Consider the following 15,516-nt stretch of genomic DNA (forward strand, 5'->3'; position numbering starts at 1 on the left):
CAAGTTTAAATATTTTTATTTTGTTGTCACATTCTGCAGTTGGTGACACCTTTTCTTATTGGAGTCACACAAGTGATATATCACATTTCTTAATGTTCAACCCAAGTTGCAACTAATACCTCAAAACAACCGTTTTTCGAAATAAATATTCCCATTACAGATAAAAAAAATATATTTGTATATTATGTTAAAGAAAGTAAATCTTTCACCATCATCACACTGCTGTCTGTTACATAAAGAAAGACCTTTTCAAATTCAAACAGTGATATCATTCACAGATTCATTTTCAGCATGTGTAGCGGCTTTTCTTTGTGAAAGTGCGAATAAAAGTCAATTCACAGGTCTTAGCTTAAAGTAGTCTTGTGCATATAAAACGGTTTGAGTTTAGCAAACACATTCATGTACAGTGAATCTGTAACTTGTAAGTTTGTACTGTCATCTCTACACACATCCAAGTGATTCATATCAAAAGTAATACCGATGCAGCATTTGAAAAGTTCTTATACATTATTTCAAAAACCTAAATATGGCAAACACCTTGATCCCTTCATTTAACTTAAATACCTTTATAACAATATTAGTTATCACATAAAAACAAATCACAGTTATTATTCAGGCTTATGAACGTCGACTAGTGCTGTGTCTTGTTATAAATGAGGTCCCGAAAAAAAGTGTTTTTTAGGAGATGGCTGTTACAAAAATAAACCTGACGTGGAAACACTTCATTGACGTCACATTGTCGATGATCACATGGACAAACTCTACTCTCTGACACCTGAAACCATTTCCATGGACCCTTGACATTTATTGCACATGACTCCTGCCTCTTCAAGGCATTGTTTTGTGCCATGCTCTCTTGACAGGAGTATTCTTTACGGTCCTTTCTACGCATCTCACCATAACTGTTTTTCTTTACTATAAGTGTTTTTCTTGTGGCCGTCAGTGTCAAAAGGGGAGTCATACTGGCTGGCGTTGTGCTGGACAAAGAGTGGTGCGAGTGCTTCTTTGGCACTTTTCTTGTGTTTTTAGTTCATCCAGTGCTTCACATAGTTCTTTGCTTGAGGTCTTCAAACCCACAGATAACAGTGGTGTCTAAACATGTCCTTGATCGAGTCTCTCATCAATGCGGTCCTGCCAGGCAGAATTGCCTGGAGACACTCAACAGAATCACTTTATGTTGCAGTCTGCTATTAAAAATATATCTAATGTAGATAGTAAAAAGTATATGAGATAGATCAATTGTACTCTAGTATGATAGAAAAAAACTCCAGAGCACCAAAACAGAATCAGAGCACCATAAAACGGCTGGCTGGATTGGCATGCAATTTCTCTCTGACTCTGCTGGAAAATAGAGGCGGTTGTCATTTCTCAGTGACAGCAGCGGCCATGGGGGGCCGTATGGACCCCCGTGCTGTGGCTGTCAGCTCCTCGATCTCTGCATTCAGTCGTCTGATTACCCACTCCAAAGCTTCACGGCCCTGATTAAGAACAAATATAAAGCATTAGCCCAAAGGTAGGAATATAAAGAGAATAACATTAAGCGGAATAAAAGAAAGGACACAATTTGCCTGCTGCAATCAGAGGAAAACCACACACATTTGAGGGTTCATGAGATTACTTAAATGCACAATATGTATCTGCTGCTAGGGGATCTATTACTCAAAACAACAAAAGTGTGGTGTTTTGAGGTAGCATGGGATAAATGTATTAAAAAGTCAATTTATGACATCCTGAAATCTATCAAATGAAATAATCAGAAAATATCATTACTAAAGAACCACGTCATGTATTGTTCCATTTTATAAAACCAACCTTATAAAAACATTAGGATCTTTTGAAGCACAGTATTATCATTTTGTAGGTATTACCAACAAATAGGCCAGATCATATGCCACTCGGCAGGAAAATTACAATTACTGTAGATTATTTTTAGTGCAGGACCCAAAGAACATTTAGTCGGATGCTTGGTTTAACATTATACATTTTTGGATCTACCAGAAATGGGCCTCACACATGCTTTGGATGACATAAAAGACAGTTCATCTCTTACCTTTCCAGCATTTGCAGAGATGGAACTGGCCATAACTCCCTCCAAGTAACTGCTGAGACTGACTCCTTTCACTGAAATGATTGCCTCCTGAGTCAGTATTGTTCTAGAGTTAAAAAATAATGATAATTGTTAATATTGTCAAAAGGCTTCAGAACTTCAGGGTTCATCAGTTAAATTAAATAATCCATGCATTGCAAAAAAGCTTACTTGTCTTTATCCTCAGGATGGGGTTTGTATGTTAATTTTTCATCCACAGAGACCAAGTTGGTAAAAGTGATCTGCAGAAGACAAAGTAGTTCATGTTTGGAGAGAGAACAACTTGTCTTGTACAGTATCACATTCAACAATGAGAGTTGTCAAACAAGTCTCAGAACCGTATGTCCAACTTCATTCCAGAGAAGTTTCACCGTTTAACACACAAAGCGTAATGTCTGTGTTTAAATCTAAATAATACCATCATTAAAAGGGTGTGTGCTGTTTCATAAGTACTCACATTTGAGGACTGAAGTTCGAAAGTCTTCTCTATGGGGTCCACAACCGACTGCTCCTGAATATATGTGTATGATCTTGAGTTACCAATGATCTGAAGACAAAGAAATAGAAAAAAGACATTGAAATATTATTCACTACAAACTGAAATGATCTGTTAAGACTGTTTTCTTGCAGATGTTACTTTGCGGTATTTTTACCTTTGAGATGGGGCCGTTATTAAAACATTTACCAATTATTCAATGGTGGGGTTACCCCAAAAGGTTGTTAAGTTCACAGAGCTTCAAGTCCTGTGTTACATTTATACACAACTCATCTGTTGTCTAAACGTTACATAATGAGTGTTTTCATTTCAAACACACCAATGCTAGTGGAGATTACAGTTGAATAATATGCAGTATATCTCGACTCGTCATGCCCACACTGAACCACGACTTTGTTGAATTAGTTCACACACTTCTTTCATTTTCATTTTTTACAATTAACATTAAATGTTAATGTCTTATTTAAGTCTCATTGTGTGTCTCATTGTGTGTCATTCATATTTATCTTCTTCATGCAGACATTAGCCTTCTTATAAGTGTAGTTTATGCTAAAAAAATAGGTGATGAGCTATGTATTAATCTAATGTTCAAGCCCACTTATAACTACCTAACTAACTATCCACAGTATCTGCAGAGGTCAAAGGAAGACACGTCCATGGTACATCCGGTTTACAGTCTGAGGCTCGGAAGTGATTACATTTGAGACAATCTGATTAAGGGTTACGTGTATGTATATGCTATCCATCACCTACACAGTCTGTGTCTTAGACTGCTCGTGGATTTACAGGGATTATTCAAAGATGTTGTTACTAACAACATCCCTGTCCTCAGACACGTAAGCAAAGATACATTCTAAAGAACAGTTGTTCCAACATTATATTATCCTTTAAAGCCTTATCAGGGCTGGAGTCAGTCTGAAGACACAAGGGAAACATCTAAAAGACATGTTGTAACAAGCCTCTGTCACCGCTTCTCATTCTAGTGACCTCGAGTTTAAACCATGCTGGAAAGTTACATCACATGCATCTCAGCAATGTTAGAAATGGCACTACCATGTCCTGTACAACGCAAATGTGGCACAAAGCCATTAAATGGTCTCTGGGATCAAGTCAGCCACCAAGTCTGCTGTCCCTGGACAGAAATAGCCTCCTGGGTTAAGGTCACGTTTGCTGGATAGAAAGCATTAACCTACCTCTGGTGAATAACAGACTCAGGATGGATTATGATGTTGTGTGTGTCGGTCCTTTAAGTAATTGTATCATTACTATTTAAGAAGATAGTGTGTCAGCTATGTTTTGAAACATTGTTATCAAGTGTCATATTGTTTTCATCACAACATCAATGAAAAGCACCAGGACAAAAGTGCACGTCATATGTTTTTCCATTCAGAGTCGCATGTGAACATGTTAAGTGTGACCAAAGCGGTTTTTATCTTACCTTTAATTTTATTTGATCTTCAATTGTATTAATCTTGTGTGAATACTGTATTGTACTTTCACTCTCACTAAAACTCCTGAATTTCCCCACAGGGATTAATAAAGATCCATCTTATCTTATCTTAAACTACAAGGTTGGAGCAGCAACATGTTTGACGTTGATGCTAGCAGCAGACCAGTTTTTGGTACTCACAGATTTAACTATGGAGGGAAGACCCCACTCTGTGCTGAGCAGTCTTTTACTGTGGAGGCGTCCCTGTTTGTCGATGTCTCTGTCCAAAACGTCCACACCGATCACACTGGGGTTCATGGGGTTGGGATACTTCTGCATGGCAGCCTTGGTCACCGTCTCCCAAGGATGGCTGTTAGAGGAAAGCAAAAAATAATAATATTATTAACGCATCAATAACAATTTATACAAATGAACACATCAACTGTAGTTATGTTACATTTTCAATGCCGGACTTACTCAACTTATGGAGTCATTTAACAGTATAGTGCTTATTCTACAAGCATCTTAACCCTCTCGACACACCTTATGTGACAACATTAGCAAACTAAATTAAAGCTCAAATTCTTGGGTATGAACAAAGCAAACTAAAACCTGTCAAGATCTTTTGAATGAAAAAGTAAATGATGTAAAAGGACATTGAATCTCCTCTATATAAGGCTTTCTTTTCAAATAGCACTATAAAACCTCAGTGAGTGTAGCCGACTTTTGTGTGTTTTCTACTTTTAATCCAGCTTTTTTTATTATACTAAGTAGGACTAATTTGTAGCACCAACTGTAAATACTTTGCAACTTTTTCAAAGAGGCTGCACGTTTATGTTTCCCAGTTTCAAATATCAACTGTTTTTCCATGTGTTTATATTTATAATTTTTTAGCTAAAGTGAATAATGAATAAAAAAGACAGGATATCATTCAATGAACAATGGGGTAAATAAATGATGCTCAGCAGCAACTAACAATAGACTATATTAGACTATATTAGACTGAAAATTAAAAAGAAACAAGGCAACAAAACAAAAAACTCAGTGGAAGAGACAGGAGCACAGAAAGTGTACCAACCGTGTTTGCCATATAGGCCTCCATACTGTTGATATGGCACAATTTTTTATGAATGCAAGTATTTATCACTTTCAAGTCAAGTTCACAGAACGTAGTGGTGGATGGTTGCCACGGAGACACGTGAACGCGCCGGCGTAACCCAGTGTGGCAAAACCGGCATAAAGGAGATGTGGGGGAAAGGTCGCGCGCTGGGGGCTGACCCGCTGATCATTACGCAACATTAGGCTACATCTCTCTTCGGCAACCAGACAGTATTGAACATCTGAAGTTTACTTATAAATATAAAGGTATAGGCTATAAATGAATACATTGGTGTTCGTTCGTGCCTGATTGAATGCTTTGTTAAACGATAAAGCCACAGACAGAGTGACAGCCGTTCCACCGAGGGAAATCTGGCCATTCAAAGTCAGGCTACTAGTTTATATAAGCACACTAACTCGTAACGCTGATGTTGTAGTTATCATATGTTTTATATCTATGATTAGCATCGTTTTCTGGTTGTTCTATTTGTCATGAACCACCACGCGAGTGTTCTTCACCACACGAAGCCGGTAAATGCGTGCCAGTACACCTCTGAATCACCGGAATATAAAACTATCCCATTATTTAGATAAACAGTATACTTACTTAAACACGTGCTCTGACATCCAGATCTTCATGGTTGCAGTAGTTTACAGATGCTGGTGAGGTGGTGGAGGCGCGGTTGCCGGTAAATTACTTCACACTGGCTGAAATCAGAACCACGTTCAGAGGCTGCTGCAATCCCCCCTACTGACACTGCACTGAGTCACTGACTGACACTGCACTCATGAGTCACTGACTGACGCACTTCCGCTACCTATGTGCCTCACGAGTTTACTGTCACTACAGAAGGCTTAAAATAAATGCTTTAAATCTAAACTCAACAATAGGTGAATGACAACGATTTACATCGCTCTTTACCTTCGAAGCATGCATATTATGTTCCTGTCAGGTGACACACGGACCTCTGCTGTTACACAATTCAGCTTAGTGAAGGTTGGAAGTTCTCTGCAACCTTGAATAAATGAGAGATCAGCTGTTGACGAAACAAGGTCAAATCGATGGGCAAATCTTTATGCAAAACGATGCAAAATGCATCAGTATTGCTCTAAGTGTAGACTTTATTCAATTGGGTTAGCTACCACATTTGAAGGGCTAATACTTTTCTATTCTTTTCAGCTGTTAACATCTTCAGTTCTTAATTTTCTATAACACAAGTTGGGAACCACAGAGAGAGACGATTAACATGAAAAAACATGGATCTGCGGATAAAGTTATATTTATTTCAGAATATTGTATTATCTTATATTGTGAATTAATTATTAGATAATTGTACTTTCTCCTGACTTAATCTCTTCTTCAAGGAAACATACAAACTCACCCTGCTTGAACTGGTCACAATAAAAAAGGTTAGACCACTAGTCTGTTGATTGGGCAATTTCTAGCCAAGCTGGCACCAGAAGGGCTGCTCATATGATCAATAATAGATATCCATTCAACTTAATACAGTATTAATGCTGACTGTCAGGATCAAGTGAGTAGACAAACATTTTATTTCATGTTATGATGAAACTTTGTTGCATATTAACCCGATCTGTATGATAGTTGACAGCTTTTTCCCCTTTTGAACTCATTGCTAAGTTATTACTTTCAACATATTGGCCTCAGTGAGTGAATCCTGGGTTTGTCACCATAACCTATATTCAGATGTGGGTAACATTGGTGTTTGCCTTTCTCCTTTATCCCCGTATAGCCTTTGTGTGAGTAGTTGTGTACTTTATGGCAGTACTGCACTCTTCTCCACGTCATGTGTTCTTATCTCAAAGTGCAGACACTCTGTCCAAGTTATGTGTAATCTGCATGTGACAGACTCGCTACAGTTAAAGGAAACTGAGCGACAGCCTTGAACGGTGTCCCTGTGCTGTCAAAGAACTGACCGTCACTGAAGCTAAGTTTAGAAACGTTGGGTCGAGTTTAAAAAATGATTGAACAAAATAAAAATAAAGAAACATACTTTGTTATTTTTTTATTATTGTATTAATGTGTACTCTCAATAACAAAAAATCACTCTTTGATGTTATTGGTTTTAATTGCCATAATACCTTATATTAGGTTAGTCAATGCAACATTTAATCTAATAGGAGAATGGAAAATTGTTAACATCACAATTTATTTTAATGGCTGTGAATTATAAAAAGCTGGCATAACATACATTTGTCCACACTTTAGGTACCATAAACACGCAAAAAAACTCCATTATAAAAGAAAGAAAGAACATACTAAACTATGATTTAAACACAATCATACATATTTTGAAAAATACATAAGAGACAACAAGCACTCTTGTTAAATATGTAACATCCTGATTAAGTCAAAACTGTCTAATTCAAACAAAACACAAGAAAACTACAAAATAAAACAGTTCCTTTTCAGACCAACAGTTCCACTTGAGTTTTCCACATTGTTCCAACAAGGGTTCAAACCTTAACACCACACAATACGTCTTCCACTCATCCCTCTGTGCCTTTGCTCGTTTCATTCACTGTTTCCAGTTGAACTTCCACCCGGGACTGACTTTTCGTTGTCACTGGTGATGGCGGTCCCTCCTCTTCTTCATCCTCTGCTCCCAAATCTAGATCAGAGGTGGCATCTTGGTACTGCTGGTACTCCGACACCAGGTCATTGAGGTTGCTCTCTGCCTCTGTGAACTCCATCTCATCCATACCTTCCCCGGTGTACCAGTGAAGAAAAGCCTTCCGTCTAAACATCAAGGTGAACTGCTCCCCAACACGCCGGAAAATCTCCTGAATGGCTGTGTTGTTCCCGATGAAGGTGGAGGCCATTTTTAGCCCCCGAGGTGGTATGTCACACACTGCTACCTTGCAGTTATGGGGGATCCAGTCCACAAAGTAGTTGCTGTTTTTCTGCTGCATTGCAAGCATCTGCTCGTCTACCTCTTTGGTGGACATCCGCCCTCGGAAGATGCCAGCAACAGTGAGGTAGCGCCCCCTCCTCGGGTCGCACGCCGTCATCATGTTGCGGGCGTCAAACATCTGCTGGGTGAGCTCAGGCACTGTGAGGGCTTGGTACTGCTGGCTGCCCCTGGCCGTCAGGGGGGCAAAGCTCGACATGAAGAAGTGGAGGCGAGGGAAAGGCACCATGTTAACAGCCAGCTTCCTGAGGTCTGCGTTGAGCTGTCCAGGGAACCTGAGAGAGGTCGTGACCCCGCTCATGGTCATGCAGACCAAGTGGTTGAGGTCCCCGTAAGTAGGCGTGGTCAGCTTCAGGGTGCGGAAGCAGATGTCGTAGAGGGCCTCGTTGTCGATGCAGAAGGTCTCGTCCGTGTTCTCCAGCAGCTGGTGGATTGACAGGGTGGCGTTGTAGGGCTCCACCACCGTGTCAGAGACCTTAGGGGAGGGCACCACGCTAAAGCTGTTGAAGATGCGGTCAGGGTACTCCTCTCGGATCTTGTTGATGAGGAGGGTTCCCATGCCGGAGCCGGTTCCTCCGCCCAGGGAGTGAACCAGCTGGAAGCCCTGTAGGCAGTCACAGCTCTCACTCTCGTGCCTCACCCTGTCCATCACCTGCTCCACCAGCTCCGCTCCCTCTGTGTAGTGGCCCTTCGCCCAGTTATTCCCAGCTCCTGAGTTCCCTGCAACACCGAAAAAGTAGTTCCTTATTTCGAATGTTTTTTTATTTTGGGCCTGTATGTAATGTGTTAAAATTGTATTTCTCCTCTGGGGAGTATTTCTTCTTCTAAAACAAAAACGTTGTGCCAGTTCTTTATGGATGGTGTTTATTACAAGAAGATTTTAAAAACACTTAATTCCAGACATGATACAACTTATATGCAGGATTTATTCCAGTTGGGAAGCATTTGTATCCAAAATACCACATGTGTTAAGAAGTTAACTTATGTCTTTACTTTTACATAATTATATAATATAGCCTTTATAAACAACATAAAGCAAATTGTAGCAGGTATTCCCAGTAGGATGTTGTTGTTTGTCTCACCGTGGATGAAGTTGTCCGGCCTAAAAAGGGATCCGATGCGACTTCCTCTTACACTGTCCATCGTACCGGGCTCCAGGTCAACAAGCAGGGCCCTAGGGACGTATTTACCTCCTGCAAACAATGGACATTTTAAAATGATATAGCTGGAAATGTGCATTCTGAACTCAAATATGTTAAAGATATGTTAAAGTTTTTATCATGAAATAAACTGAATTAGTGCCGGTTATTTAATGAACAGTTAATAACCTCTCCATTACCATCAGCCTCGTTGAAGTAGACGTTGACCCTCTCCAGTTGGAGGCTGCTGTCCCCCTCATACATGCCTGTTGCATTCAGCCCATGTTCTTCACTGATCACTTCCCAAAACTAGAAAATATAGTGCCAAAGAGGAAAATCATCATTATAACATCACCAGATTTAAAGTGTTTGTGTATAATAAGTCAAGTTAGTTTTACAATTCTAGGTAGGGCTGTTTTTGTGGAGAATACATTTATGGTTTCATGTTGTAGACTCTTCAGTCAGTGCATAATCATGTGTATTTTCTCCATTCCTGTTCATGTGTCTTCTCGCAATTATCACTGGCCCCGTGTATCTCCTAATCGATATAACCGGCCTGCTCTCGTCTATCCCACGTGCTCCACTGAGATCCAACATCTAGTTTCAAGTGGCCTGTGGAATTGCCAGTCAGCTGTTCCTAAGGCTGACTTCATCTCTGGCTACGCCTCCCTACAGTCTCTGGATTTCCTTGCTCTCACTGAGACCTGGATTACTCCATCCAACACATCCACCCCAGCAGCTCTCTCCACTGCATATTCCTTCTCCCATACACCCAGACCCACTGGCAGAGGAGGTGGCACTGGTCTCCTGCTCTCTCCCAAATGGAGCTTTTCCCTCTTCAAGCTACCTAACTTCACTCCTTCCACCTTTGAATTCCATGCCGTCACAGTAACCCATCCTATACAGTTAACCATTGTTGTTCTCTACCGTCCACCAGGCGCCTTGGGGGACTTCTTGGAGGAATTAGATAATCTCCTCTCACTCATCCCTGAAACTGGCCCTCCCGCTGTACTTCTCGGAGACTTCAACCTCCAGACGGGGAAGATAGACGAACTAACATCTCTGTTAACCGCCTTTGCTTTCTCACTGTCTCCGTCCCCACCGACTCATAAAGCTGGCAATGTCCTTGATCTCATATTCTCAAGGAACTGCGCTACTTCTAACCTCTCTGTAAACCCGCTCCACACATCCGATCACTTCTTCATTTCATTCTCTCTATCCCTTTCCAAACATAACAAACTAATCTCTTCCCAACCTGCACTTGTCCGCCGTAACCTTCGCTCCCTCTCCCCCTCTACCTTTGCCTCGTCGGTGCTCTCAGCCCTCCCTTCCTCTGATTCGTTCCAACTCCTGCCTCTAAACTCTGCTGCAGAAACTCTCCTCTCTACTCTCTCATCCACTCTGGACTCGCTCTGTCCTCTCACATCTCGGCAGGCTCGTCAGTCCCCTCCTGCTCCCTGGCTAAATGATGCACTGCGTGCTAATAGAACCGTCCTTAGGGCAGCAGAGCGGAAATGGTGGAAATCCAAACACCGTGACGACCTCCTAACCTATCAAGCTCTCCTCTCCTCTTTCTCTGCTTCGATCTCTCAGGCAAAAAGCACTTTCTTTCAAGATAAGATCCAATCTTCCTATTCCAATCCTAAAAAACTATTTTCCATCTTCTCCACCCTCTTGGACCCTCCAAAAGCTCCTCCCCCCCTCCTCACTTCTGTCAAGCGACTTTGTTACCCACTTTGAAAAAAAGGTTGATGATATTCGCTCTTCTTTTTCTGACTCACCTTTACTCACCGCTGGGTCACCAGACCCTCCTTCCACCAACACACTTACCTCCTTTTCCCCTCTCTCTCCAAGTGAGGTTCTTACCCTCATTACCTCTGCCCGCCCTACCACCTGTCCTCTGGACCCTATCCCTTCAAACCTCCTTCAGACTATCGCTCCTGATATTCTACCGTTTCTCACCCATTTCATCAACACTTCTCTAACTTCTGGTCACTTTCCAAACAGTCTCAAGGAGGCAAGAGTAAACCCTCTCCTAAAGAAACCCACTCTCAACCCGTCTGATGTTATAAACTACAGGCCTGTCTCTCTCCTCCCGTTCCTGTCTAAATCACTTGAACGCGCTGTCTTTAAACAACTCTCCTGTTATCTCAATCAGAACAACCTTCTGGATCCGCACCAGTCTGGTTTCAAGGCAGGTCACTCCACAGAAACTGCTCTCATTGCTGTCACGGAGGAACTGCACACTGCCAAAACTGCATCCCTCTCCTCTGTCATCATCCTGTTGGACCTGTCTGCTGCATTCGACACGGTGAATCATCAGATCCTCCTTCGCACTCTCCAAAAACTTGGAGTTTCAGGCTCTGCACTTTCCCTCCTCACCTCATACCTGAAAGACCGTACCTACAGGGTGACTTGGAGAGGGTCTGAGTCCGACCCTTGTCAATTAACTACGGGGGTCCCTCAGGGCTCTGTTCTTGGTCCCCTCCTCTTCTCTCTGTACACAAACTCGCTCGGATCAGTCATTAGCCCGCATGGTTTTTCTTACCACTGCTACGCTGACGACACCCAATTAATTCTGTCCTTTCCCCGCTCAGAGACCCAGGTCGTTGCACGCATCTCTGCTTGTCTAGCTGACATCTCTCAGTGGATGTCTGCTCACCACCTCAAGCTCAACCTTGACAAGACTGAGCTGCTCTTCCTCCCGGGAAAAGATTGTCCCACTCTTGACCTAACAATCAACATAGGCACCTCAGTTGTTTCCCCGACTCAGACTGCAAGGAATCTGGGTGTGACCCTAGATAACAACCTGTCCTTCACTGCAAACATCGCTGCTACAACCCGTTGCTGCAGATACACGCTTTACAACATCAGGAAGATACGTCCCCAGCTGACTCAGAAAGCGACTCAGGTTCTGGTCCAGGCTCTCGTCATCTCACGCCTAGACTACTGCAACTCCCTCCTGGCTGGTCTACCTGCATGTGCCATCCGACCTCTGCAGCTCATCCAGAATGCAGCGGCTCGTCTGGTCTTCAACCTTCCTAAATTCTCCCACACCACTCCGCTCCTCCGCTCCCTCCACTGGCTTCCGGTAACTGCTAGAATCCACTTCAAGACACTGGTACTTGCTTACCATGCTGCGAATGGATCTGGCCCTTCCTACATCCAGGACATGGTTAAACCGTACACCCCAGCGCGTGCACTACGCTCTGCATCAGCCAAACGACTCGTTGCGCCCTCGCTGCGAGGGGGACCCAAGTTCCCATCGGCGAAAACACGTGGGTTTGCTGTCCTGGCTCCAAGATGGTGGAATGAGCTCCCCATTGACATCAGGACGGCAGATAGCTTGCACATCTTCCGGCGCAAACTGAAAACTCATCTCTTTCGACTCCACTTCGAGCGTTAGAACTATTAACGAAGCACTTTTATACTAATAAAGGACTGGCTTACCTAAAGCCAGTTGAGTAGCACTTGAAATGTTTGGCTCTATGAAACCTGATGTACTTATATGATTCTGTTTTCTTCAAGGTTGTGTCTTCCTGGTCGAATGTACTTATTGTAAGTCGCTTTGGATAAAAGCGTCAGCTAAATGCAATGTAATGTAATGTAATGCATGACTGCTGAACCTATCCTTATGAGCAGGGTGGGGTCAGATTATTTAAATGAATAACATCATCTGTTGAATGAAGAAAAACTGTAATAAAATGTAATCAAAATATTTGGTTTATTTTTGGTTTGCTTCCGAACACTGAATATGTTGCACCTCATCCAAAAGAAAATGTGCAAAGTCACTAATACTTCTTCTCTTTTAAAAAAATCTCAAAATATTTTATTGTAAATCAAATGTAATTTGCTTTTCCTCATTTACAAATGGTCAAATTACACTACTCTTACGGAAATCTAATTTGCACAAGCTATAATATATCTGTTCACTCAGGCCTTTGGCCTCAACTAATATACAGTACTCAGCAACCTGTTCCTGTTTTGTTTTCTTCAGCCTGTGTATCTGTATGATTATTATTACTTTTTGTTTTGTTACTTCCCATTGTAAAGCGTCCTTGGGTTTCGTGAAAGGCGCTATATAAATTGAAATTATTATTATTATTATAATTATTATAAACTAGTACAAGTAGTAATTATTTAATAGCATTGCTTATCATGAAAAAAGTATTCATAATTTTAAAATGATGAAACTTGAAAAACAAATTCCAAGTGAGCAATCATTAAAAATAGATAGAATCGACAAGAACATTTCTAAGCAATTTGTATTAATCTGTGGCAACTCATGATGTTCTGACCAGATCAATAATCTCTGCTGCAAATGATAAAATGATACACTCTGCATAATGACTGCTAGTTTCTTTTACCACAATGTCCTCGAATGTCACACAGAATTATGTGTTAGCCGTCATATCTTGTAGTTCGTTTTGCCCTTATCTTTCCCCTGAATGCCTCACAGGGTACACCCCGTGTCACTCACAACTGTTGGTGGCACCATGCAAAGTAACAGAATATGTCTAAATATGCAGCGTCATCAAAAAAATATATAAAGGAAAACTATACCTGTTTATTCTTTATATAATTAAAAAGATCTACATAAATAACCTTAAATATGCATATATATTTCAAAACATTTTCAAATTGTCTTTATCTAGTGTGACAAAGCTCAGTTAATTTTAATCTCAAACAATAACTTTAATGATGCACATTATAACTTTTGGAAAAGGATTTGCTTTTTTACCTTTGAGCCGATCTGGTTGCCACATTGTCCAATCTGCAGATGCACAATTTCACGCATGATGGTCGGCTTCAGTACACAGAGCAGTTGAGGGTCTGTGATAGGCTCCAGTTCTCTCACCCATCTTTTATACAGCACGAGAAATGATGTCACCAGTGATGTTGGGGAAACACCCCATGCAATAATATATGAGGAGCCTAAACACACTATGAAAACGGCAAGCAGAATAACAATAAACAGGCATGGATACAATAATTAATGAGGGCAATCGCGATACTTTTATACTTTTTAGTTTATGGTTTTTAGTTTATGGTTGACCTATCATGTCTTCCACTATCCTGCCTTGTGTTTTGTGCATGTTCAATTTTCTATTTACTGTATTGCATGTAAATTATACAATAAATCATGAGGGATGTTTGATTCAAGGAATTATCAACTGTTGCAACAAAAAAAAGACAAAAGGTGCAATGATACATGACAAAACAACATTGTGGATTAAACACATCTGTGAGCTCTTATGATGACAAAAAACAGCTAGGAAGTGAAAAGAGGATCATTTGTTGGATAATTGGCCAGTGCAAGATAACACCCATTTCATTAAAAACATGAATATGAATGTACTGTAAACGCACACAAATACCAAACAGGTTGTTCCCATGTGGGATTCTAAGTAATAGTTCAAAAATAATATAATAATAATAATATTTTCAGTATTCATGTACTTAGACTGTGTAGGGGTGATACTAGGTATCAGTTGGGAGGTTATGAGAGATGCTACCACCTAGAGGACCATCACAGGCATAACATGATACTGTTTAAGAGGTAGTTGTAGAAACAATAGTTGTTTTACTGTAATATGTAAATCTTTGCATTTTATTTTCTCAAAGATATTTTAGGTTCAACTTGTGAAAACATGTACTGCTCCTCACATTAATATTTCAGCATCTGGCTGAAATTGTTGTCTTCTAAATTAAGTAAAAATACAAATGAACTTAAACAAGATAATTACTTTTTTAAAAGGAGAATTGTCGTTCTTTTATCTTAAATTGACACTGAACAGTTTTCATACTGTGAAAATGTACATTCAGTGCTCAGTATCTTTGCACAGTTCATTCTTTATCACTGTACGGATATTTTCAAATTTAAAAACATAACTTTTATTGCAAATGTTTTATTTAACATTCATTAATCTCCTTTCTCTTTTGCTTTTGCTTGACCTGGGAAAAGGAAAATACAACACATTCTCTGTCTCCTGCATGGCTTGCTGCTGCATGTTACCAGAGAAATACAGAATGGATAACAAATCTTACTTAATCACTGATCATAACGACTTAATTTGATCAGCTCCGCAATACATTACTTTCCCATTGTCTGCCTGCAGGTCACTCAGGTCAACCTCACAACAACTCCACAACAGCAGCACCTTTTTCACTTAAAATCAAAGAGGAACACATGTTTGTATTGCTGCTTCTTGGCACTGCAGCCTCCCATCCCATTATCAAGTCCTGTTCAAACCATTGACCATTTTAAATCAAATGTAAAGCGACACCTTTTATTCTTGCTTCTTCAGTTTAAGGCATGCAGCCCCATTGGTTCT

At 40.7% G+C, this 15,516-nt stretch overlaps 2 protein-coding genes across 2 annotated transcripts; both read right to left on the reverse strand.

Annotated features, from left to right (window-relative positions):
* Nucleotides 1-6,059, reverse strand: LOC117534156 (PRELI domain containing protein 3B-like). The gene is made up of 6 exons (XM_034198278.1): nt 5,717-6,059; nt 4,213-4,381; nt 2,544-2,633; nt 2,258-2,328; nt 2,051-2,153; nt 1-1,478 (listed from the first exon to the last, which is right to left on the reverse strand). Exons 1-6 carry the CDS (start codon nt 5,746-5,748, stop codon nt 1,362-1,364), a joined length of 582 nt encoding a protein of 193 aa, XP_034054169.1. The 5' UTR covers nt 5,749-6,059; the 3' UTR covers nt 1-1,361.
* Nucleotides 6,060-7,121: 1,062 nt separating this feature from the next.
* Nucleotides 7,122-14,044, reverse strand: tubb1 (tubulin, beta 1 class VI). The gene is made up of 4 exons (XM_034198383.1): nt 13,923-14,044; nt 9,382-9,490; nt 9,125-9,235; nt 7,122-8,762 (listed from the first exon to the last, which is right to left on the reverse strand). Exons 1-4 carry the CDS (start codon nt 13,977-13,979, stop codon nt 7,621-7,623), a joined length of 1,419 nt encoding a protein of 472 aa, XP_034054274.1. The 5' UTR covers nt 13,980-14,044; the 3' UTR covers nt 7,122-7,620.
* Nucleotides 14,045-15,516: the final 1,472 nt, after the last annotated feature.

This window comes from Gymnodraco acuticeps, unplaced genomic scaffold (genome assembly GCF_902827175.1).
Source record: "Gymnodraco acuticeps unplaced genomic scaffold, fGymAcu1.1, whole genome shotgun sequence".
NCBI lineage: Eukaryota > Metazoa > Chordata > Actinopteri > Perciformes > Bathydraconidae > Gymnodraco > Gymnodraco acuticeps.